Source organism: Trichoderma breve, chromosome 2 (assembly GCF_028502605.1).
Source record: "Trichoderma breve strain T069 chromosome 2, whole genome shotgun sequence".
Lineage (NCBI taxonomy): Eukaryota > Fungi > Ascomycota > Sordariomycetes > Hypocreales > Hypocreaceae > Trichoderma > Trichoderma breve.
The window spans coordinates 5,086,666-5,110,432 of record NC_079233.1 but is presented as its reverse complement, the minus strand read 5'-3'; the positions used below and the strand labels follow the sequence as shown (position 1 = coordinate 5,110,432).

Genomic DNA, 23,767 nt, shown 5'->3' with positions numbered 1-23,767 from the left:
GGATACAATTCACCTGTACACCTGATGGTTGATAGCACATGTACATAGTCATTGGTTATGAGGCAATGAACGGATATGGCGGATTCTGCGGGGAAGCTGTTCTTTTTCCTATGGCCCCAACCCTTCTGCCTATACCTAGGCCACACAGCTAGAGCATCATACCAAATCAAATAGCGGTGTCTTATTTTACTTTTTTTGTCCTTCTCCCAACCTAACTGATTGTTTTCTATGATCTACTGATGAGAGGTTGTCTGCCTCGCGAGCCAAGTGGTCAAATTTTGAATGCCATTGGTCGGCCAACACAGCCTGGCCGCATATGCGGCCGCAGCCCCTTTCCGAGCTAATTGTCCACAGCCACCAATTGACGAACCAGAAATACATATAATTAGCTTAATTCGCCCTATGCTCGTCATTTTGATACATTCGTCGCGGGGGTCTCATTACCTGGTCGTCGTGTGAGCATCTTGTTGGGACATTTCGGTTTGTCACAAGGGCTGCGGCTGCGCGTTCGTAACAAGAGTATCACAGAATACGGCCTCTTCCCCACAGAGCCGCTTCCCCAGCTGCCGGCGGTACGAGGGCCAAAAGTCAGGTTACGCAGTGTCAGCAGCAGGCCGTGTTGGCTAGCCGTGAGAGCGGTCATCATGTGGCTGTTCAATATGTCCAGACAAACCAAGGCAGCTTTTTCTTTGTTGCGTTGCCGGGGTGCCGCTTCAGTGCTTAATGCTTTGAACATGATATATTTTGACAAAATTTCCACAGTACTATAAGACTAGTAACACAATAGAGCAGTACAATACTCTACGAAATCTGGGGAGTCCTCAGCGATCCGAGGCGACCGTGCCGACGTACAATCGGAAGGATTCATCTTCCATCACACGAACCACGAGAGACTTTGCAGCACGGCCCTTTACGCCGGCTAACCAGGATCCGGCTCGGCACCGATACGAAATAGCATAAACAGCTTCCCGCCCGTTTTCGCGGCAATACAAGCTTAAAAACGGCGGGTCAGGGCGGGAGAGCGGGAAAGACGTTGCATAGACACGGCCGGCTAGCTGCCGGGGGGGAAATAGCTGACCTGAAGCACGGACCAAATGCGGCAGGATACGAACCGGGACGAAGGAGAAACATGATTGTAAAAAAGGGTGGAAAAGAGAAGAGGAGGAAATTATGTATGCAAGGAAGTGATGTTGAGGATTGAATTTGTTTGCGCCAAGGTTTTTATCCCAATGGACAGCACGTAATCAACTGTGGCTAACAGAGTTGCGCTCCTTGCTGAGAGGATAGATGCATTGTGTACCGTTGAAAGGGAGGAAAATGGGTGTGATTGAATATTATTAAAGCAAAATCGAGTCAATCCCTTTTATTAACACGCGATACATGTCGATATTTAGTTCTGGATAGCGTGGATCATTGGGCGCGTCTTTTACTTGCTCTCTTTTCGTGCAATAATCATTCTGCGCGACCAACAACAATTCCTGTATAGATTAAAACTTGCGCACACGGTCTGGTAAGATCACATGATCTACTAGAGATGCGTGAATGCATGTATAGTGTCGACAGGGCTGCTAAGCGGCAGATTTAGCAGGAGAGACGATTGAGATGATAGTCAATGGGATTGATGAGGTTTGGGTTAAATAAGGGTGCATAATTGGATTATACCGTAGCGAGAGAAAGAGTATGTATGGGGATCGGGGGATACTCTTGCACTCCTTGATGAAGCAAGGGAAGACGGCGCATTAGAAAGGGAGAATGGTTTGTGGCTGTACAAGCGAAAGCTGTAAGGGGGAGTGTTTCGGTGAAGAGTAAATCGCGGCTGGATTACTGATCGGGTATGATGCTCGTGCTTTAATTTGGAGTATATTAAACGGTCAATACGATGGTGGACGAAACTGGACATTTCTCTAGATTGACGGTCCAGACCTCTACGAGGGGAGATACTGTCCATACTACCTATGGTAAAGAAGACAGTGTGCTACTGGATGCCATTGCTACACGATAAGAAAGACCAATTCTGCGTCCATTCGTTATATCTACTATTGTCACTACTACCTTTCTACATGTACTCAGTCATACCGCGACATATCTCTACCAAGGTATTAACGATCTCTTCATCTGACTCTGGAGTTTCTTAGTCAGGTATATCCTCATTCTACTAGAGCTCTAGTAGGTAGTTGGTAGATTAGCTTAATCTAGATACGGAGGAAAACATTTGGCATCCGAATCTGATGAACCCAGTTCTAGATCATCTATCGTGTGGTGCTAATGCTCATCTTCTAACGAAGAAGGCGGCATCTATCGCGCTTTCGATCGCGCTTGCAGGAGGGCTGGATCATCCCATGCTGCAATAATCCAATGTCTATCCAGTTCATTCATGCTCTGGTGGAAGTGGACGGCATAGACTGTTTGGATGAATTAAAAGTCATCGAGGTATCTGCCACTATCCGCTACTATTTCTACTATTCGCAGCTACTAGAAGAGAAAAATATAAATGTAGCAGTAAATATTAGAGAAGATATAGCCATAGTAGTATCTTCTCCCGCTTAGCTTTCTGTCCTTCGCCAATAGGGCCCAATTTACTCGTTAACAAAGAATGATCCAGTCTCAAGAAACTGCTTAATGTCGTCAAGACGGCTGAGGGCGCCTGCGAGAGCAGTCTCGACATTGACAAACTCTCTATTAGTAGTTCCAGTCGACGTATCCATCGCAATCTGAGAAACAACATCAATCTTAGTCTTCATACACTGCATCTTATTCTTGATCATCGACCGCATACCCGGGGGTAATTGCTTCATCTAAACGGTAAGATGGTCGATGTTGTCCGAAACATGTTCGACGTTATCTGAAATACGCTCGACGCCCTTCGAGACGTACTTGACATCCTTTGAAACCTGTTTGATATCCTTTGAAACCTGCTTAATATCCTTCGAGACGTGCTTGACGCTCTTCGCAATATCCTGGACACGGATCCAAAGGTGCCTAATATTACTGCGAATCTCTGCGAGTACCCATTTCTAATGGGCATTGTCGTTGGTATTGGCACCATGGTCCACGGCGGGACTCTCGAGGTGCGCGCTAGTACGAGGCATTGTTGCGATGTTGACGTTGACGTTGTTGATGTGAATTGTGTGTTTTTCCGTCCAGAATGACTTGACTATACGAGAAATGTAGATATAGTAGCTTTCATTTTTACTATCTCCTACTCTCTTCTACTATCGCTTCTCTCTTCTACTCTCTTCTACTATCGGCTACTTCCTCCAGTATGGGCTAGAACCGCTGTTTCTTCTCACTTCTAGTGCCTCTTCTACATGGAAGCATTACTTCATCAAGCAATTCTGGAAGTCTAAAGCTGAAATCTCAGCGGGTTTCTCAATATAACAGTCAATTGCTTCAATCAATACATTAGGTGTACCTCTATCCTAGTAGATAGGTATTACTCTATAAGCCGAACCTCTTGCCTTACCAACAATCAAGGTCGCAAATTCCAGGAGAAAGATGATGAACCAAGGTCAGATACCGTATGCAAAACATGGCAGCAAGCATTCACAGTGGAACAAGGGCACTTGGTAGTTCAGGATCGCAGTATTGTTTTCAACTAAGCAAATCCATTTCTCAAAGCTCAAGTTCCAGTGACAGGTTTGCTCCTCCTCCCCAAAGCCCACTATCTTTTTGCAATCTGATTCCAATCTGGTCGTCAATCTCCTCGATAAAACTTTTCATTCTCGCGTCTAGTATACATATCAGCTGCAAACCTGTCGTCAACCCCTTCTATCTCTGATGAGAAGACCGCGAATCGACAAAACTATGAGTGTTTTTTGTATAGGTGTTTCTTTTTTTATCCACTTTCGGCTTTTACTACCGGCTGCATAAACATCTATCATGCTGAGGTTCTCACAATCCTTCCACCGGGAGAACTATAGGAAAAAAGAGAAAGAAAAAATGTAAAGAAAAAACGATAAATCAATGGTCGACGGCAAAACGTGCCTCGTATGCATTATAGGATAAAATCAATCGTTAGCGGGGGAATTAGGTGAACTATAAGAGAAACTGGTCAGCCATGTTCTAATGGGTAATACAGTCTCGAGACTCCAAAGTATGACTTACTATTGGTTTCCAGAAGCTCCCGGCCCAGGCGTCCGAGGAGAAAATGACGGCGATGTGGGCGAGTAGCTGGGGCTGGTGGGAGATTGCTGCGACCCAGGGCTCTTGGAGAAGCTTGGGCTCGTAGGCGAGTAAGCTTCTGGAGATGTCGGAGACCACGAGGGAGAAGCGGGAGAATACGACGGAGAAGTCGCGCCAGCTCCATGCAGATTGGGAGAAGCAGGGCTGTAATTGGGACTAGCAGGCGAGTAGCTAGGTGATGTAGGAGAGTTGAACTGAGCCGGCGACGTTGGCGAATAGTGCCTTGGCGATGACGGGGATGCAGGCGAGTAGCTTGGCGACGTGGGGCTGTAATTGGGGCTGGCAGGGCTCGTCGGTCGCAGCATCGGCGAAGTTGGCGAGAAAGACGGCGAGGAAGGACTGAATGACGGAGATGTCGCGTATCGGCCGATACCGCCGTCGATCATGGGAGACGTAGGCGAATATCCAGCGTTGGGCGATGATGGAGAGTAGCCACCCATACCTGAACTGAATGGCGAGGTTGGAGAAGTGCTGAAGGGGCTGGTTGCTCCACGCATTGAGTATGGGCTCATAGATCCTATACCACCAAAGCCGCCGCCACCATACTCGGTTCCAAATCCAGCTGGTGTTTCTGAACCCGCTCCCTGGATGGGCGAGAAGTTTCCAGCAGCAGGAGAGTTGAGACTGAGGTAGCCAGAGTCGGCCATGGGAGATCCAGTATCGTAAGGTGTAGCCGCACCCTCGACTTCTCCTTCCTTGACAGGCATGCCTGGCATGAGTCCCATGCGAGAGTTGTCCGAAATCACGGTTTCCAGCATCTTCGGATCCAGGAAGACGTCAAAGTGACCAGTTCCCATGGGAGCCATCTGGCCGAGCATAACGTTTTCAGAAATGCCACGGCAGTCATCAAGCTCTCCCGTAGCAGCCGCCTCGAGAAGAATTTCAACCGTCTCTTCGAATGAACATCGCATGAGTGCACCAGTATCAGCACGGTTGATACCGTGTCGAGTGACAGCAGATATACTTCCGCGGTACGTCATAACATCGCAAAGCAGCGCAATGTGTCGATGGTTGACGTAGGAACCGTCAAAGGCCAACACAGCCGTCAATTCCTTGACAAGGGCAGCTCGCGTGCCCTCAATGCCAAACACTTCGATAATCTGCCACAGGTCGTTGGTGTAGGTTCGCGTAGGATCAACTCCTGGAACAGCCAGCACCTCGCGGAGGGCTGAACCGCTGGTATCCAAGTACCATTGTGTGCAGCGAACATCGTCCTTGAGCGCGAGTTCAGATCCATCAGTAGACTCAACAAGGCGAGTGCCCTTGGTCAAGAAAGCTCTTTCAACACCAGGCACACCTCGCAACGTCAGAGTGTCCAGAAGATGGGCTTCAAGACGCTTCAGCATCACATCGTCTTCGATCTTCTTCTCTCCATCTTCATCCTTCTCGTCGTTCTGTCGAATGGTGCGGATTCGAATGACCTGCTCATCGGCATTGTTGTCGCTGAAAATGACAGCCAGGTCATTGGGGTACTCCTCCTTGATGCGCTGAGCAACATCGTCAATCTTGATTTCCTTGTCAAGCAACTTTTGCCTGTCAAGTGTGATACGCAAGAGCCACCTCGACTGTTGATCGATAGTGTCTTGGCTGTCATCAGGAATCAAGAAGTAGGACTCGACCATATCGACATCCTCTGCAATAGTTGTAGATTGAACATCCGGATCATAATAGATCTCAGTGACGGCAGTGATCGATCGGAGGTTAGTGTACTCAACCAAACTTCGCAGCTTCTTCGCTTGCTCTTGTTTAGCCAGTGGGGTATCAAGGTACACAGCCATGCTGGGGGTTTTGATGTTCTTGGCCAGATTGAGAATTTCCTTGAGTCGGGGCACACCGAGTGTGACGTTCTTGGAAGACACACCGGCAAAGTGGAAGGTGTTCAGCGTCATCTGCGTGGCGGGCTCACCAATGGACTGGGCAGCAAGGACACCAACCATTTCACCGGGGTTGACAAACGATCGATCCCATCGGTTTTGAAGTTCGCCAAGGACGTGATCAAAAGCGAGCTTGTTCAAGCGATGCTCCTTGACCACCTCCTTGAAGGCTAGTCGAGAACGAAGAAGAGACTTAAAGAGGATGGTAGCACTAGCATCTGCCTCCTTGGAAATCGGATCGTCGCCTCGGACAATCTTGAGCTTGCTGATGACGTTCCTCACAACAGGAATGACATCAGAAGGTCTCAAGTTGCTTCGGTCGTTTGCCTTGACATTAAACACGCGCTTCGCTGTCTCGATCATACGACCAATATTGAGAGGAAGCTGCATCGACTCCTCGCCCATCTTGGAGCGATTGATCTGCCGCACTTCACGGCGATCGGCAAGAAGTGCATCCCACTCTTCGTCAAGAAGAGCCATGGAAGCCTTGTCGCCGGTCAATTCGTTGCCATACTCGTAGTCCTTTCGGAACCAATCAGGGGGATTGGCCAGATCAAGTCGATACTTCTTCTCGAACGCCTCGTCAGACATCTTCAAAATGCCAAGCTTCTGCTTCTCAATGCACATGGCATCAAGACCGTCTTCACCATACAGGAACTGAATGATATCACCAAGAGAGTTGCGAACCGTTCCATCATATTGAGCGTTGAGATCTTCCAGAGCTTTGACCAAACGTCTCTGAATATAACCAGTCTCAGCTGTCTTGACGGCAGTATCAATGAGACCTTCACGACCAGCCATGGCGTGGAAGAAGAATTCGGAGGGTGTCAGACCACGGAGGTAAGAATTCTCAACGAAGCCACGAGCTTCGGGTGAGTAATCATCCTTGGTGAAATGCGGGAGAGTTCGGTATTTGAAGCCGAATGGAATACGCTTTCCTTCAACAATCTGCTGTCCGACAAGCGCCGTCATCTGAGAAATGTTGATGGATGATCCCTTGGAACCTGACTCAGCCATGGTGACGGCGTTGTTTGAATCCTTCAAACTCCTTTGCGTCGTAGTACCAGCCTGGTCACGAGCCATGTTAAGAGCCATGGAAACCTTGTTCTCGAAAGTAGCTCGGACATTCATACCAGGCAGCGCCTCCAGCTCGTTGGCGGTAGCCATTGCCGTAAGCCTGGCGACCTCTGCCTTTTGGGTGTCAATATGCACCTGGACCTTTTCGATTGTCTGCTTGTCCGGAATGGTATCACCAATACCAATGCTGTGGCCCTCTTGTAGGAGCCAGTAGGAAACCACTTGCTGAACGCCATTAAGGAACGCCATGGCACCTTCTGGTCCCAACTCATTGTAGCAGAGATGGATTACACCACCTGAGGCGGAACCAATGTTCTTCTTCTTCATGAGACCATACATGAGCTCACCAGCTTGAATAAGCAATCCAGTATCCTTGAGAGGAGAATCTGACTTGTCTTCGGGGGCATGTAGACTGATCTCTTTGGGAATGACCATGCTAATGATCTGCTTGCCAGTCCAACGTGGTCTCGGCTTTAGGATAGCGGGCTGCGGAATAACACCATCCCAGTTGGGGACCCACAGCATGAGATTCATGACTTGGTTCTTGTCGAGGAAGGTGTCACGTCGGCAAATCTTGTAAGCGCCGGCAAGAGAGTCCTGCACAATACCCATCAAAGGACCGTTCTTCTGGGGTGAGACGATATTGTTAGGGACCAAGCACAGCTCCTTGACTTCGGCACGAGTCTCTTCGCTCTGAGGAACGTGGAGATTCATCTCGTCACCATCGAAATCGGCGTTGTATGGAGAAGTAACCGAGAGGTTGAGTCGGAAAGTAGAATAAGGCATAACTCGAACACGATGACCCATCATGGACTCCTTGTGCAGCGAAGGCTGTCGGTTGAAGATGATGTAGTCACCATCCATCAGATGACGCTCAACTTTCCAGCCATACTCCAGGGAGATCTGAGCTGCGCGTCTATGGTGTCGCAAGTCGATACGGGTTCCGTCGGATCTGATAACGTACTTGGCTCCAGGATGCTCGTTGGGACCGTTTTCGACCAATTGATGCAATTTTCCAATGTTGTAAGGCGTGACTGTCTCAGGATAAGTCAGAGTCCTGGCAATACTGCGAGGAACACCGACTTCGTGCAGAGACAGGTTAGCATCTCCCGTGATGACTGTACGAGCAGAAAAGTCAACACGCTTTCCCATCAAGTTGCCTCGCAGACGACCCTCCTTTCCCTTGAGACGGGCACGAATGGCTTTGACGGGGCGACCACTCTTTTGCAAGGCACGAGGCTGTCCCGCAATGTCGTTGTCCATGTAGGTTGCAACGTGATATTGAAGCAGCTCCTCAAAATCTCTCGCAATATGCTGCGGAGAGCCCTCGCGAATAGCTTGCTTGACGTTTCCGTTAGCACGAATGATATCACCAAGCTTGTAGGTCAAGTCGTCTTCGTTTCGCATGCCAGTACCGGTGCCGTCCATAGAAATACTAGGACGGACTGGGGGCGGGGGAACGGGAAGAACAGTGATGATCATCCATTCCGGACGAGCGTAATCCGAGTTGAGACCCATGTTACGCAGGTCACTCTCGGAAATACGACGAAGGATGCTATGGGCCATCTCGGGAGTGATGGGAGCCGTCTCTTTCCGCTTGGGGCCATCTTCTTGGGCCACTTCAAAGGCGGCCTTCAACTGAAGGGCAACCTGTCGCACTTGAGGCTGCACATTGCCACAACCGCCATGGCTTTCCACGAGGGTCGGCTTCATGCCAGGCGCAAACTCTTCGTCCTTGTTCTTGTCTGTCCGGTCCTCATTCTCACATCTCCGCTTCTTCTTGCAGACAGCCCATACGCGCTTGAAGCGGAGCTTTGCATCTCGAGTATTGATTGCTGCGACAAACTCAGGATCGCTCTGGTAAAGTTCAGGTTAGCATCCAGTGAGGCAAAGGCTTCATGGAAAAGAGAAGACCAACTTCATCAGCCAGCACTTTACTACAGTTGTGGCAGACAATTTCCAGGATCTTCTTGACTTTCTTGATGAAGCCAGGGTGGTACACGGGCTTTGCCAGTTCAATGTGTCCAAAATGACCAGGACACTCGCCCATAGCCTGTGTGCAGGTCTTGCACTTGAACTGTCGGTCGATCGAGCCGAGAAGAGGGTCGTTGAGGCCACCGTCGCGCGGCTTCGTGCCGCCTTCCTCCATCGTTTCGGGGTACAGAATGTGTGCCACGCTCATGCTTTTAATCTCCTCGGGAGACATGAGTCCAAATTGGATCTCCTGCACCGTCTTGAGCGGAGCGCTCGAGTGGGTGAAGTAGAGGTTCGCCATTTTCGCGGTCGGTGCGAGATTTCAATTGAACAAATCACGGAAGTCGAAAAGGATCGGTGAGGGCGGCGGATGCAGCACGCGCCTCGCAGTCGCGGCACAGGTGCAAAGCGCGAAGAAAAACACTGGAATTTTCAAGAGGTGACAAGTGCCTATCGCTGAAAACCGAAGAATCGATGGCAGAAGCGGTTGTGCGTTGTTGAGAGATGGCGCCCTCTCGATCGCCAGTCCTGGCCACCAGGCCCAGGAGAACCTCACGGCAGGTCTCCCCCGTCGCCACCAGCTCTAGGGCCGTTTGAACACGTAAATCGCAGGTCGGAGGCTCGTATCGTCGTTTTCGGGGAGTTTCCAGGTGCCAGACTCGATGCCCGACACGCTTGGTGATGAAGTTGAGCCGTGAGCAGAGTTTTGTCGTGGTTAAGGCGAGACGATCAGAAGAAGCCTGAAAGTTCTGGACGTGAGGCGGCGCTTGGTGCCTCGATGCCGCTAAGCCGTGTTGGGACCACCACCTCCTTGCGCCCGCATCAGTCGATGCCTCAGGCCGCAAGAAATCAAGTTCACTTTTGCGCTGCACTGTGGAAAGGAGAGTGGCAAGACAATAAAATTCACGCCATTTGCTTGGGATTCGCAGGAGAAAAATTCTCACTGTTTTTGTCAGCACCGAATCTTAATCACACTCCCTGAAGCCACTGCACGCTCCTTTTAGCATGTTACCGGTGTGACTCAGCTCCCGGGCTCTTGGTTTCACATCAGCCTCACATGCTGGTTCACTACTTCACGTTTAGTCAAGGGAGCCGTATCATTGCAAGTGTCGCGGCGAGATGCAGTGAAGACATTCAGTATTTTGTTCATCTGGTTCTTCAAGCTAGCATCGGCCACTTTCGCCACTCTTCTACCTACCTGTATCTGCCATTACATCTGTTGCAGCCTATCCTCTTCTAGTATCCGCTACCAGTGCTATTCTCTTCTAGTATCTTCTACTATCGCTACCTTCTCTACTCCGTAGTAGTATTCAGTATCCCAATTTTGCTATACAGCGGCATCACATGTCGCAAATAATACCGAGCACTAGACGAATTCAATTATAAAAAGAAACACTTGAAATATATAGCTATACTAACGGAGACGAGAGAAGTATAGCTGTAATAGCAAATACTAGAGGAAACGGGTATTTACTACATATAGATAGTAGTAAATAAAGAGCCTTCTTTCACATCCAACTTCGATGCCCAAACTCAACGCAGTCCTTGAGATGCCAAATAGCCACTCCCTATTTAAACCAGAGACACATCGTAGCCACAAGATTTCATGTCCTCCAATATTCCCTCCAACGGCTGCGCATATGTAATGTCGTACACCTGTTCGGAGGAACCGCTGCCTGCCGTGATCATACCGGCAGGGCGTCGCTCCATATCCCAAACGCAGGCGCCAGAATCTCCTGCTATTGAGAAGGGCTCTTGAAGACACACTCTAGCGGGTACAACTGATACTATGCCCCATGCTTCACTCTCTCGCTTTACGCCGCCTGGGGTTTCTGGATGGCGAACGATCGATTTCAACGTATTTCCAAGACCCAGCGTAAATGTTCCCCTCAATCCATATTTTATCACCATCCTTGACTCATCCTCAGCGGTGCAATCAGATTTGAAAATTTGGTCGATTGGGACGACAGTGCTTTGCATGGTTTGGCAGCCGTATTCCGCCTTCATATCCATGACCACTCGTTTGCGTCCAAAGAGCGCAGTGAGAAAGTCAACAACCGATCCAATATCCACTTTGTTCTTTATTAAACTGAGAGGAGATTGGTGGGATCCTGGAAGTAGTTCGATCAATGTCCAGTCTCTTGACCATTGGGCCTCGGTTGCCGTAGTGTTCAACTCAGGCGCGTATAAAAGCTGACCAAAAACCCTGGAGGAAGCGGCATTGAATGGCGTTATGGCATCTTGGAGAGAAAGGGCGTTCTTCGCGTAAGGTGAGCAGGGGCGCCAGCCGTTAAAGTGTTCAGAGTCTTTGCGGTAGCTTGATATTCTGCGCTCTAACGATTTGACCATGTACTCATAATCCGGCTGGCCCACTTGAACGACATCTTTGAAGGGAGCAGACTCTGGGCGACAGTATGTTTCCAAGCCGCCCTCTGTTTTGGAATCAATCACCACGTGTCTGCAAGTCAAAGCCAGGATTTTGGGCTCGGCTCCAGGAGAAGATGGCGACAAAGAGAGGTACAGGCCTTTCGTGCCTGTAAGAGAATCCCTGTCCTTCATGGCGATCGTGGTGCCAAGCACGTCAGAGAAGTTTGTCCACGTATGTGCATACATCCAGTCGTCGTTTTCTGGCATGGGTCCAGAAAAGAGCTGAAAAGGTTTCGGTGAGCTTGTCTTGTTTGTAGAATCGGCAGAAGAGTCGACAGAGGCGTCGGCGGTAGAACTTGTCTCGAGCTGATCCGCGGTGCAGAAAGTGACCACAGATTCACGTATCTCGCAGTCCAAGAAGATACCATACCTTGCGAAAATAGATTTGCATTCCCTTGCGATAGCATAACCCTCGATCCAGGTTAGCGACCCAGGGGCCACAGCTACCATGGGCGTGATAGGGTCTTGCCCATTGATACAGACACGTAGAATATCAATGGAAGTCCAGTTGGCCCTGCTGAGAGCTCGTAAAATCTGGACCCTAAGCGAAGACGATGCATTATTCCACAGCCGATGTAAATGCGGGTAACTTCCAACCGGGCGAAGTACATAAAGATTAGGATCCGCATAGGAATACCAACACCTAATACGGTCGAAACTATATATATTTACCCAATCATGTGTGCTTGATCGTGCGACGAGGTTGGGGCAAGAAGGGAGCCCCTGGTAGTAGAGCTGGCGCTCTTCATCAGTTGGAGGCCCCCGGGGTAGTAGTTGCTGCATTGTAATGTTGGAATAGTTCGTTTGAGATACCAGATTTGGTTGAGCCTCTGCTGTGTGGGAATTCTGGGGTGCCATCGTGTCTTATATAGCTGATGAAACTGGTGTGAAAACCATCATTGCTTGCCTATAGTGGATCAGGATAAAGTTTGGATGATAATACCAGAAAGTAGAGGAACATACCTGGGTAGCCATAGCAGCAGATAGTAGAAATATGTAGAAATATGTAGCAATAGTAGCGGCTATTAGAGTAAAGTATCTAGAGTGGCATACCTATCTATAGAAGCAGGGTATCTACCTGTTATACAAGTTAAAAGTGAGGCGAGAAAGAAAGGATAGTTTCCCTTCGTATCCTGTTCCGACACTTGAACCTTACGCAATGGCTGAGGTGCTGGCTGTCCATCAAGGTGTGGAAAGTGTTGAGGGTAAAGGGGCTGTTAAAGATGTAATTTTATACAAAAAGCATATCGATGAACTTGCAATACTTTCTCCAATATATGATACTCTATATCTCATGCCATCGTAACCGCTGCCTAGCACCATGATTTGTTATTTCCCATTTGTTTGCCGGCACCAGCAAGGTATAAAAGTAAAAACGCCATGCAATCAAGTCTCCAAATCACTTCTTTTTATTTCTTCCTCCCCTCGCTCCAGCCCCTCCCTTCTTGCGCACAGGGGCGGCAGATTCAGCTCCAGCGCTTAAATCAGCCTGGCTTTCTCCCGGACTCCTTCGGCGCATAGTTCCGGTCGAAACCGCCACGAATTCGTCTTCACTATCACTCTCGCCTAGGTTGAATAAGATGGGCATGCGAAAATTCTCCAGATCATCCCCCTCTTTTGCATGATCAGCCGACAGCACATCCACGTCCTCGTCCTCGGCGTCAAGCCGTCTCCTGTGAATCTCCTCTTGTGCATATATATCGAACTCATCCTCTCTCTCCATATATTCCACGTTTTCTTCCACCTCAGCAAAGTCTGGCGCCAGCGCTGACCATTTTTGAGGACTGATGACGGACCATATGTATATACGGCCAGTTTCCAATCCACACGCTGCCAGGAGTGGGCGAGAAGGGTGCCACTCAATAACACCCTGCTCCTCCTTGGGGTCTTTCAGCATGCAGACCAAACTACCGTGATTCCTCTCCCAAACGTAGAGCTCGTGATTGTTATAGGTAGACGCGGCCACGTATTCGCCCGTTGCGCTAAACGTAACATGGTTCCAGGACAGTTTGTTAACCACATCTTGGAATTTATGTTCGAGTGGCAACTGTATTGTATCCGGGTCGAGATCTTCCACCGAAAGATTTGGTATTCGAAATGTCCGGATGATTCGATCTTGTGAATTTACTAGGAGGTCTCGGCCAGAGCCTGTTATTCGCATGGTGGTGATGACACCTGTGCATATTTTTTCTGTGTATATGACTTCGAGCGTCTTGGCATCGATAATATTCAATTTGCCCTTGCTCGTTCCTGCGATTATGTGGTCGCCGGTCGCTGTCCATATTGCAGACGTCGTCATCTGCTTTGCATCTTCTTTTGCTTGCTTTTCTTTGAGGGCAAGATCGCTGTCAGTGTTTGACCGCCTCGGTGCTGACGGGAGAACGCGCTTAACGTCTACTGGCTCGGAGATGTCGACTAGGAGTGGCTGCTCTTCGAATAGAGACGCGACGAAAAGATTACTAGGTGAGGGGGTGAGTAAATGGGGCAATGGCGCTGTTTGCAATGCAGGATGCAAGATGCACATACTGGTTCTCAGGATGAAGCTCTGCCATGTAAGCTGGAGCCCGAAAGCGCACCTCACGATGTCGCTGCCCAGTCTCCAGATCCCAGAGTATGGCCTTCCAGCCTTGGCACGTCGATAGTAGATACCGCCCGCATTTCGACCAGCTTAGGAATGTGATGCTCTTGTTGTGCCCTCTCATTTTCAGAGCAACACCCATTGTCTCCAGATCCCACACAACAACGGTCCCATCCACACGGCCGGAAGCAAGGTAGTCGCCCTTGCGGTTAAATCTCAGCATCGTCGCATGGCCGGATCGGATCGTGCTCGTCATGCTCTCAGGATAGTCCTGGAGGAGATAGTCGTCGGAAAGTAGGAGATTCATCGTTGCGGTAACAGGGCTGGGGCTATTGGAGAGAAGCAGAGCAACATGGTCGAGGAGACGCGAGAAGGCTGCGAGCTCAAAGCACGAATGCGAAGCTGCAAGGCTGATGAAAAGAAAGCGCCACGCGAGGGGTGAATCTAATATTTCACGACAAGGCGTGAGCCTAACGCGGAATTGAGGGACCTGAAAATGCTCCACCGCGGGGATGTGCCGCTAGCATGACGCACAAGTATTCGGTATCTCTGTTTACGCTCAAATGAGTACAAACCTTTTCTTTTACAAAAGCTCAAGCAGCTTTCGCCGGATTTCGGAATGGCGAACTCCAAGTACGATGAATTCACTCTGGGTTACGTTGTCACATGCTAAATGATGGTCTAGGTTTGAATATGTTCGAAATTTCGAGCAGCCAGACTCCCTCTTGCCCAATACATGGATTGTAGTACGCATAGATGGCAGAGGATTTACCAAGTAATGACACAGATGAAACGGGACTATTTCCATAGTATCTAACATTTTTATCCAAGGATGTGTGCCAAATATGAATTCGAAAAGCCAAATGACCGGAGGGCTCTTGATCTTATGAATGCGGCGGCTAAGGCTGTGGTGACTGATATCCCTGAGATCACTATTGCCTACGGAGTAAGCGACGAGTATAGGTAATATGTTTTGATGACTCAAATATCTCAGCCATATTATACAGTCTAACGCTTCACAGTTTTGTATTTCACAAGTCCAGCAACCTCTTTGAGAGGAGAGCGAGGTGCGCAGCTAGAATCCCGGCTTACCCTACATTCGACGTAGACTGACGAAACTTCAGCAAACTGGTCACCACAATTGTCTCTACATTTACAGCGAATTACGTCTACTTGTGGCCGACTTATTTTCCAGACACTCCCCTCTCATTCCCTCTCCCAACCTTTGACGGTCGAGCAGTCTGTTACCCGACAGTGCAGAATCTTCGCGATTACATGAGTTGGCGGCAAGCTGATTGTAAGGATCCCAATAGTCAACACGAAATATTTTTTACTGACATAGAAGGCCACATAAATAATTTGTACAACACAGCCTTTTGGAAGCTGATACAGCTAGGAGGCCTCGACAACAAGGAGGCAGAAAAAACACTTGCAGTTCGTATCCTCTGTCCATATTGTACTGATATACTAACTGGGTTTCCAGGGCACGTTGGCTGCGGACAAAAACGAAATACTGTTTTCTCGGTTCAAAATTAATTACAACAACGAACCGGAAATCTTCAAGAAAGGAAGCATTGTGTTCAGAGATGTGAGGCTCCTTACTGATGGAAACCGGTGTATTGAAGGCTGACATTTGCATGCAGTACGAATTGGCCGAGCCCAGTAGTCACAATGCCGCCGCCGCAGCAGATGCCCTTGCGGAGCCGGCAGTACAATCAAAATCACAAGCCGAAAAGGACAAGAAGCGCAGGGCCAAGGCGAAAGTGGTGGTGGAACACTTGGACATCATCAAGGATGAATTTTGGGATAGACGGCCCTGGATACTGTCGGGCAAGCCGGGTCAGCCTGGCAAGGCGTCCAAAGAAATACAAACTTGAAACGCTGTCTATTGGGTATTCCTTGTGCTCGAAAAAGATAGCCAAACTCCCTGCAAATGCGCCATATGTGATCCTACTCTTCTAGTTTTCCCATTAACCTCATGAGGCCTTCATCTTCTTCAATTCTTTCCTCCTTCGCTTTTCCTCCTTCTGAGCTCGCCTAAGCGCCTTGTCCCCTGCCGCACTACTACTGGAGTCAGACGTATCCTTCTTCGCCTCGGCTCTTTTCAACCTTCTCTGGAGCTTTGCTGCTCTTCTTAGGGCTCGCGCCTCTTTCCGTTTCCTCTTCTCCTCTTTCCGAGCTCTTTTCTCTTCCTTTGTTTCTTTCTTCGACTTCGTGGGTTTTGTGCTCGTGGACTCTGTCTTCTTCTTCGCGTCGCTGTCATCAGACTCCGTGCTAGTCGAGTCGTCCGTCGTCAATGTGCTGAGTGTTCCCTCAAGGAAGCCTCCCCGGACGAACGAGGCGTAGATGGAGTATTTTGAAACACTTCCAGGGTCGAGCGCATTGAGCTTCCCAGTCTTGACTGTCTGCTCGACTTTGCCTTTCTTTGACGTGTCGAGGCCCTTGAGCTGTTCATCAAAGGCGTCCATCCACCATAGATCGCTTGTAAAGTGTTTTGTATTTCCAAGACCCTTGGTGTTTGTCTTTCGATTGAGTAGTAGAGGCTTCGCCAGACCAATTGCGTCGTCCGTTTTGTGTAGAGAATGGCCTGTTCCGCGCCATCCTTGGGCGGAAAGAAGCGCATGCGCATCCATTGTGTCGAAGGAATTGGTGGTACGGTTGCCGTACCTGGAAATTAGGGGATGGCGGTGCTATTGTGGGTGATTATTCGACATGAGGCCCGAGAAGTAAAATCTTAACAGCTGCCCTTTGAACTGCGCTGGTGGCTGGCCGCTTGGGTAGGAGAAATGGGAATTTTTCTGGCGGGGCCAGGCTTATCGGGTGCTTATCAGCCACCTCACTAAACAATACTAGCGTTTCGCACATTTGGTAGAACCCAAAGCCTTATAGGTAAAATTAGTTCGCTCCAAGTCAACTCTTCTACATCCTCTGGGTGGTCTAGTTGGTTCATGGCGTTCGACTGTAATGGGTAACATCTCATCGAAAAGTCGGCGGTTCGATTCCGTCCCCGGAGAACAATTCTCCCCGGAGAAGAGTTACATTTTTTTGGTTTTTTTTCGACCTCTCCTTTTTTATGGCATTCTTTTCTTTAAATGGATTTTTGTAAATGAGTCAAAGAGAAATGGTTGCTGTTGTATCTTTCGCTGAACTCCTTTGCCCATAGTAATTTGAGATTAAACTTTTTTGGAAAGTGCTTGACCAAATGCTCGCCACTCCTTATTAATGCACTAAATCACTGGTTGGTCCAGTGCTGTCATAGAAGACTGTGTTCACTAAAAATAGAGCCAGATCAAAGGCGAGACATCCGTGATTGGGCCTGATGCGGTCAGCAATGGACTGTCTCTCACATGCATTTTGCTCACCGCGATCTGCATGCTTTTCCATCATTTCCCCGCGCTGTTCAAATTGATGTTTTGCAGTCAATTGTCTTTAGCCGTGTCTTCGCTTCCTCACACGAGTTAGACCGCCTTGGCTGAAGGATTCAATGGCCCGGCAACAGCCAATTAATGCTTGTGACGTGTGAGGTGCCACTAGCCGCTGTCAATGCCTAATGCCAGGCATTCAATCAATCATCTTCCTACATCAAACAAATACTTTTGACGTTTAGAGCATCTATTTGACGATTACCGATCATAGAAACGACGGCCAAAGAGATAAAGGCTCGTCAATATGGCGCCACCATGCGCAGACCCGCGGCAGGTCATCATCGCTTTGAATCCTGCTAGGCGAAAGGCATTATTGGCCCTTGTTCAAGATATCATCTCCTACATGATCTCTGAGCTTGAGACTCACCCGGACGAGCTTGGATCCATTGCTCCTGACGATGAAGGCAACAAATATGATGAAACGCCGCGCTCGGACTCTCCGGACAAGGCGGGCAGCTCGGTATCTCAAAGCGACAAGTCTCAGAGCTTACCACAGCCAAGAGTCAAGACCACCAGGCAAGCCGAGAAATCCTTAAGAGCGGCATTGACATACACTCTGGAATGGAGGGACGAAGCCGTATCCAAGCTCGAGGAGATTGTGAACGTGGAAGATACCCAGAAGATTGTGGCTGAGAGGAAGACCCGGCGTGAGATGTTGGACAAGAAGCAACTCGAGATGCCCAACGATCGACAGCTCCTCGATATAGACGGAGAACCGGTAGATGAGACTGAGGATGTCTCCATGCTGCAATCAGCATACAAACCGATACCCACTAGGCTGACAACCATCCCGGTTGAGGATCGAGAGGAGGCGCTTGCATGTGTGCTGCTGTTGCTCCTATCTACTGGGAAGTATTCTGCCCATTCTCGTGCTCTAGTCCTTTACTTGGCGTCATCTTTGGAGTTGTCTAGCACATTCCTTAACAAGACTGAAGCGGAGATCGCCATGTCTCTCATGGAATCTTCTACGGCCAACAATGACCAGAAAGAAGCAATGTCAGCCGATGCCGAAGCCGCTAAACGTCGACAACAGAACAAAGTCAGCCGCTTTTGGAAAGTTGGGCTGGCATCTGTAGCTGGTGCTGCAGTGATCGGAGTCACGGGAGGCCTGGCCGCTCCTCTTGTTGCTGGAGCCATTGGAAGTGTACTTGGAGGAGTTGGCTTGGGAGGTGTTGCGAGCTTTCTCGGTATATTTTGGATGAATGGAGCTTTAGTAGGGACTTTGTTTGGAGCTTATGGCGCTAAGATGACTGTGAGTTGAGATGCTTCTCCATGACACGAGGACACATTTGCGTACTGACATATTTTCTCAGGGTGAAATGATGGACAATTACGCAAAAGAGGTGGAAGACTTCCGCTTCCTTCCTCTTAAGGAAGAAGTTACCACTGATGTCCCTGAGAATCTGACTAAAGAGCAAAAAAAACAACGTCGTCTGCGTGTTACCATCGGAATCAATGGCTGGCTCAACTCAGAAGACGACATCAAGAAACCTTGGCGCATTCTCAGCACTGATACAGAAGTTTTCGCCCTGCGCTATGAGATGAAGGTTCTTCTTAGTTTGGGAACCGCACTGAATGACCTTGTCCGCTCCTTTGCCTGGACCGCGTTCAAGGCTGAAGTCATTAAGCGAACTGTTCTCGCGACCCTTTGGGCTGCTCTCTGGCCAATCCAGGTTTTAGCTGTTGCTTCTAACGTGGACAATCCTTTCAACCGAGCGAATAACCGATCTAGAAAGGCCGGGCAGCTTCTTGCTGACGCACTCATCAACAAGGTTCAAGGTGAAAGACCCGTCACACTTATGGGCTATTCGCTTGGTGCCACCACGATCCATGCTTGTTTGCAATCCCTGGCTGAGCGCCACGCCTTTGGTCTGGTCGATACAGTCGTCATCATCGGCACCCCAGCTCCTTCTGATCCAGCCCATTGGCGGGCCATCCGACCTGTGGTGTCTGGGAAGATCTTCAACGTTTATTCAGAGAACGATATGGTCCTGGGTTTTGTCTACCGTATGCACAGCCTCGCACTTGGAGTCGCGGGTCTGCAGCCAATCAAAGATGTCCACGGCATTGTGAACGTGGACTTGAGTGAGAGCGTTAGCGGCCATCTTCGGTATCCTTCTCTTACGGGCGAGATTCTACGCAAATGTGGCTTCGTCAACGTCAAGGCTGGAAAGGACATCGAAAGAGACGATGTCATCCAGATAAAAGATAAAGAAGAAGACCTCATTGACTTTGGAGATGGTCTTAGTAATAAGGTCCATGATGGAGATAGGTCTGCCGAATCTCTTCATGGCCTGACAATTACGCCTCCAGCTCTTATGTCACACACCGAGCCCGCCAATCCACCTCTTCCGAAGCGGCCAACTAATGATCTCGAAGTCGACAGCCCGCGTCTCCCTCCGCGGAAAACCGAGTCTGCGCCCCCAATTGTACAAGATACCGATGAGGTAGCTCCTCCTTTACCCAGACGCCAGACAGCACCACTGCAGCAATTGACAATTCCCCGACGCCCGGTTCCGACAACGACGGTGTCAACGATGGTGGAGGAACCGGCTAGCCCAGCAACGCCGCTCACCCCGCAGTACGATTCTGATGATGGGCACCACATGTCTATCACGATGGTGAATAGAGATGAGGATGATGACTAAAGTTAACGGATGGCCAAAGAAGCATACTATCAGGTTAGATATTTGTCTAGAAATATTCGACAAGTACCTTAGCAAGAATATATAAGATTCCAGATATTTATATCGATTATAACAGAAGTAGGGGCAGTAGAGGAGAGTAGCAGTAATAGAAGAGAGTATGTAATACTAAAAGAAGATAGCGATAGTAGATGACAGTAGATAATAGTAGAAGATAGCAGCCATAGTAGAAGATACTTAAGGAGCTAGCTACTACAGATATCCAACATCTTAAAGCTGCTAAATCTAATTAATTATCCTCGCAACGATTGAGATCTTACGTGATGTCGTCGACATGTGCAAACGGATTTATCACTACAGCTGAATCTACTATGCAAGTCGTCGACGCCTTTATTATCCCTAGCTACCATTGACTGTCGATATCTGGCCCCCTTCATCACAAAATCCTGTGACAACTATCTCCATCCCCAATCCTGTTCTCAGGGCTAAAGACGAGAAGGACAATCACCCAGGATTTGCTTAGTTGTCGGCATCATCCTTGCGATCGACATCAGCCACTTCGGTGGGAACATCATTACACTTTCCGTCGCCATCAGCAGAAGCCACTGCATCATCGTCGGCATCAGGCACTCCGTCAGCATCACCAGCAGTAGACACTCCGTCATCGTCATTGGCCGTATTGAAATAGTCATCGATGCGCTCAGAGATCTCTTCGATCTCTCCTTTGGCTTCGTTGGCCGCTTCCATCGCAAGGTTTACACGTCTTTCCATGTGATAAGAGCGGTGAAGTAGGACGAGAATGTCTTCCTTCATGGAGGCAATATCTTTCTTCATCGAAACAATGTCGGCCATTAGGGGGGCAATTGCTCGCTTCAAGAATTCCTCCAAAAAGGCCTCCATAATATCGTTGCAAGAGCGTCGTTGCAGAATATGGGGACTTTGGGCACCTAATGTCGAGGCAGGGGAAGCGGCGTTCAGCTTTCTGCAAATCGTATGGACGGACACAAACGTTTTGATGACGTTGACGAGAGCTTGAGACACAAGATGAGGCTGGCGATGGCTTGACGACGTTAGAAGAGTCTGGTCACGTTGGAAAGGGTTTGAAGAGCTTGATTACCTTGAGAAGCTTTGAAAGCTATGACAGTGTTGATGGTAGCTTGGTGATATTCAAGAGGGGGGGATCCAAAGTTATAAATTGATTTGCGACCTTGAACGGAAGGGAATACGAGAGAAGAAAAAGAAAACAAGAAAACATGGGCAAATGTTGAGATAAAATAGCACTCAACGCGTTCACGCGTTGAGTGCCTGGCCAGCTGTCGAGGGTCGATGGGCAGCCGTCAACGCCTCCCATACATGCAGTTGCCAGATGCCACCGCTGTGAATTCATGGCCAGCTGTCTGGTATCTCCGCATTTCTCCTTCTCTCTCTCCTCTATCTTTCTTCCCCTTTCGAGATCTCCTCCTCCTCCTCCTCTTCCTTTGTTGTATGATTTACCCCGTTTCTGTCGACGTCGGTTTATTAACGCCACCTACAACCCGGACGACGGTAAACGCTGCTCAAGATGCCCCGACTTGCGTCGCTTAATATAAGCGATTTAGGGATGAACAAAGATGATGAGCACTTTGCCGATGGTGTGGCGTGTGTCCAAGCGTATTGGGCATTTTCCCTTGACATGAGCCCGAAAGACCGCGAAACGTTGCGCAGGATCATCGTTGATGGGGAATATAAACACACCTTTTCATCTAGGAGGCACCCGTCGAGCCACCGCCTGTACAGAAGCAAGCTCGGCGCTTCGGTAGGAGGTTGGGTTGTCATGCGGACGCTATACAAGAAGTTGTCGTACGAATACATAAACAAGATGACAGCAAGAGGGATCACTGTTCCAACAAGAGATCACACCGAACGATACTTCGAATTGATGCCGCCTGTGACCATGCCGACAGAGTTTAACATGAATACGGAGGACGCACGCCGCTACGCAGAAAACTTCCCGAATTTGAGACAGATACCAACCACGTTCCGGAGACTAGGCGCGGAAACCGGAAGCGCAACGGTGGCGATGCTGGAGCAAATGAACGCTCAAATACTAAGGGAATTTGCCCCGGTCGTAGCCCAGCCGACAACAGCACCAGCCCAGCAGGGCACCCAAGTCACAAGAAAGACACCGAGCAGACGGCGACGTGGCAGGCGACCGGGAGCAGCGTCGACAGTGGCTACTCGAACCGCTCCTGAGACGGTGAATCTACATACCGCCGACTATATGGTTGAGGAGGCAGCGATACCGCAAAGCTTCACACCACTGGATCCTCAAATCACCGGTCAACCCGTGGAGAGCCGTGAAGTTATGCCACCGGGCGCGGGCGCCGTCCCCTTGGCACCACCAGCGGCGTACAGCGCGGCCGTAGCACCCGAAAACATATTCCCGAATGCTCGAGGCCGGGTCCGAAATCACGAGGAAGTTTTTGGAAATCGCAACAACGGAGTGACGTCCGACAACCATGGCTCTGGAACATTGCAGACGGCCGATTTGGAGATGGATCCGGTGGCCGCTGCTCGCAGAGAGGGATGGACAGAGGGATGGGCAGAAGGATGGGCAAAGGGGTGGGCAGAGGGGCGGGCAGAGAGGGATCAAACGTTTATTCCATGGATCAATGCCATGTTAGAATTGGTTAATGCGTTGCCGACGGAGTTGTTGCGACAGCGCCAGTAGCTGGATTCGCAACGGAGTTGATGATTGACTCTGGACTGGGAACGAAGGAAATTTGAGATGGACTGGGATCGATGGGAACAATTTACTCTACTTGCTTGCTAACGATTTTACCATATGGTTTGACGGCAGCATTAGAATTTGGTCCTTTTACGGGCACGGGTTTGGGATTTAATAATGGCGATGGATATGGAGGGAATAGGGGAAAATCGGTGTGGACTGGGATCATTAGGAACAAGTTATGTACTTCTTTGCGAACACTTTAATCATATGGTATGACGAGGGCGTCATAGTTTCATCGTTTTATAACATCTGGGCAGGAATTTGAATGTGGCAACGGGTCTACATGCATGTTTTTTGCGAATTTTACAGCTGAGTTGAATTCCAGGCGTAGCACGTAAGGTTAATAAAGCGCCTCAACACCAACAAAAACTTTGCAATATGTATCACAGCTGTGTATATTTCTTTGTTTATCACGGATTAATGAAGGTTTTGGAAAGGACTAGTTGCCAAAATACATTTATTCAAGGTCTTTGGCGTTGGTATTTTATTGTAGTAAAGTAAAGAAAAGAGGTGGGCAAGTCCCTCAGCCGTCACCAGCTGCTTCATCTCTTTACTTGACGAATGGATGGCCGTTTGATTGGCCTGAATTCGTAGGCTAAACTTAATTCACGTGATTGAGATCACATTTCCAACTGAAAAAGCCTCTCTTCTCTCTCTCTCTCTCGTCTCTATTTTCTTTCCTCTTCAGCTCCCCTCGTCCCCCATTCAGGTATGCCAATGTTCTTCTTGTCCTGCCTTCAGAATGTCTTCAAATGTTTTGACATCTTTCTAATATTTTTGCTAACCACAAGCTTAGCCAGATTCAGGGAGACAAA

The 23,767-nt window shown here is 49.0% G+C and overlaps 8 protein-coding genes across 8 annotated transcripts; 3 read left to right on the top strand and 5 right to left on the bottom strand.

Annotated features, from left to right (window-relative positions):
- Window positions 1–4,007: 4,007 nt before the first annotated feature.
- T069G_03772 (RNA polymerase rpb1, domain 1 domain-containing protein) lies at window positions 4,008–9,408 on the bottom strand (the record flags this gene model as incomplete). The annotated part of the gene is made up of 5 exons (XM_056170982.1): window positions 4,008–4,035; window positions 4,105–4,624; window positions 4,706–5,358; window positions 5,428–8,990; window positions 9,052–9,408. The coding sequence occupies 5 exons, from the start codon at window positions 9,406–9,408 to the stop codon at window positions 4,008–4,010; spliced, it is 5,121 nt and encodes a 1,706-aa protein (XP_056031874.1).
- Window positions 9,409–10,679: 1,271 nt separating this feature from the next.
- T069G_03771 (uncharacterized protein) lies at window positions 10,680–11,984 on the bottom strand (the record flags this gene model as incomplete). The annotated part of the gene is made up of 1 exon (XM_056170981.1): window positions 10,680–11,984. The coding sequence occupies one exon, from the start codon at window positions 11,982–11,984 to the stop codon at window positions 10,680–10,682; it is 1,305 nt and encodes a 434-aa protein (XP_056031873.1).
- A 949-nt stretch (window positions 11,985–12,933) lies between these two features.
- Window positions 12,934–14,419, bottom strand: T069G_03770 (uncharacterized protein; the record flags this gene model as incomplete). Its single annotated transcript, XM_056170980.1, has 2 exons — window positions 12,934–13,993; window positions 14,061–14,419. 2 exons carry the CDS (start codon window positions 14,417–14,419, stop codon window positions 12,934–12,936), a joined length of 1,419 nt encoding a protein of 472 aa, XP_056031872.1.
- Window positions 14,420–14,464: 45 nt separating this feature from the next.
- Window positions 14,465–15,989, top strand: T069G_03769 (tRNAHis guanylyltransferase domain-containing protein; the record flags this gene model as incomplete). The annotated part of the gene is made up of 8 exons (XM_056170979.1): window positions 14,465–14,550; window positions 14,798–14,887; window positions 14,944–15,075; window positions 15,135–15,179; window positions 15,237–15,409; window positions 15,458–15,546; window positions 15,596–15,700; window positions 15,756–15,989. 8 exons carry the CDS (start codon window positions 14,465–14,467, stop codon window positions 15,987–15,989), a joined length of 954 nt encoding a protein of 317 aa, XP_056031871.1.
- Window positions 15,990–16,088: 99 nt separating this feature from the next.
- Window positions 16,089–16,745, bottom strand: T069G_03768 (uncharacterized protein; the record flags this gene model as incomplete). The annotated part of the gene is made up of 1 exon (XM_056170978.1): window positions 16,089–16,745. One exon carries the CDS (start codon window positions 16,743–16,745, stop codon window positions 16,089–16,091), a length of 657 nt encoding a protein of 218 aa, XP_056031870.1.
- A 1,036-nt stretch (window positions 16,746–17,781) lies between these two features.
- Window positions 17,782–20,185, top strand: T069G_03767 (uncharacterized protein; the record flags this gene model as incomplete). The annotated part of the gene is made up of 3 exons (XM_056170977.1): window positions 17,782–18,789; window positions 18,851–19,950; window positions 20,005–20,185. 3 exons carry the CDS (start codon window positions 17,782–17,784, stop codon window positions 20,183–20,185), a joined length of 2,289 nt encoding a protein of 762 aa, XP_056031869.1.
- A 516-nt stretch (window positions 20,186–20,701) lies between these two features.
- T069G_03766 (uncharacterized protein) lies at window positions 20,702–21,082 on the bottom strand (the record flags this gene model as incomplete). Its single annotated transcript, XM_056170976.1, has 1 exon — window positions 20,702–21,082. One exon carries the CDS (start codon window positions 21,080–21,082, stop codon window positions 20,702–20,704), a length of 381 nt encoding a protein of 126 aa, XP_056031868.1.
- Window positions 21,083–21,743: 661 nt separating this feature from the next.
- T069G_03765 (uncharacterized protein) lies at window positions 21,744–22,892 on the top strand (the record flags this gene model as incomplete). The annotated part of the gene is made up of 1 exon (XM_056170975.1): window positions 21,744–22,892. One exon carries the CDS (start codon window positions 21,744–21,746, stop codon window positions 22,890–22,892), a length of 1,149 nt encoding a protein of 382 aa, XP_056031867.1.
- Between the last annotated feature and the right edge of the window lie 875 nt (window positions 22,893–23,767).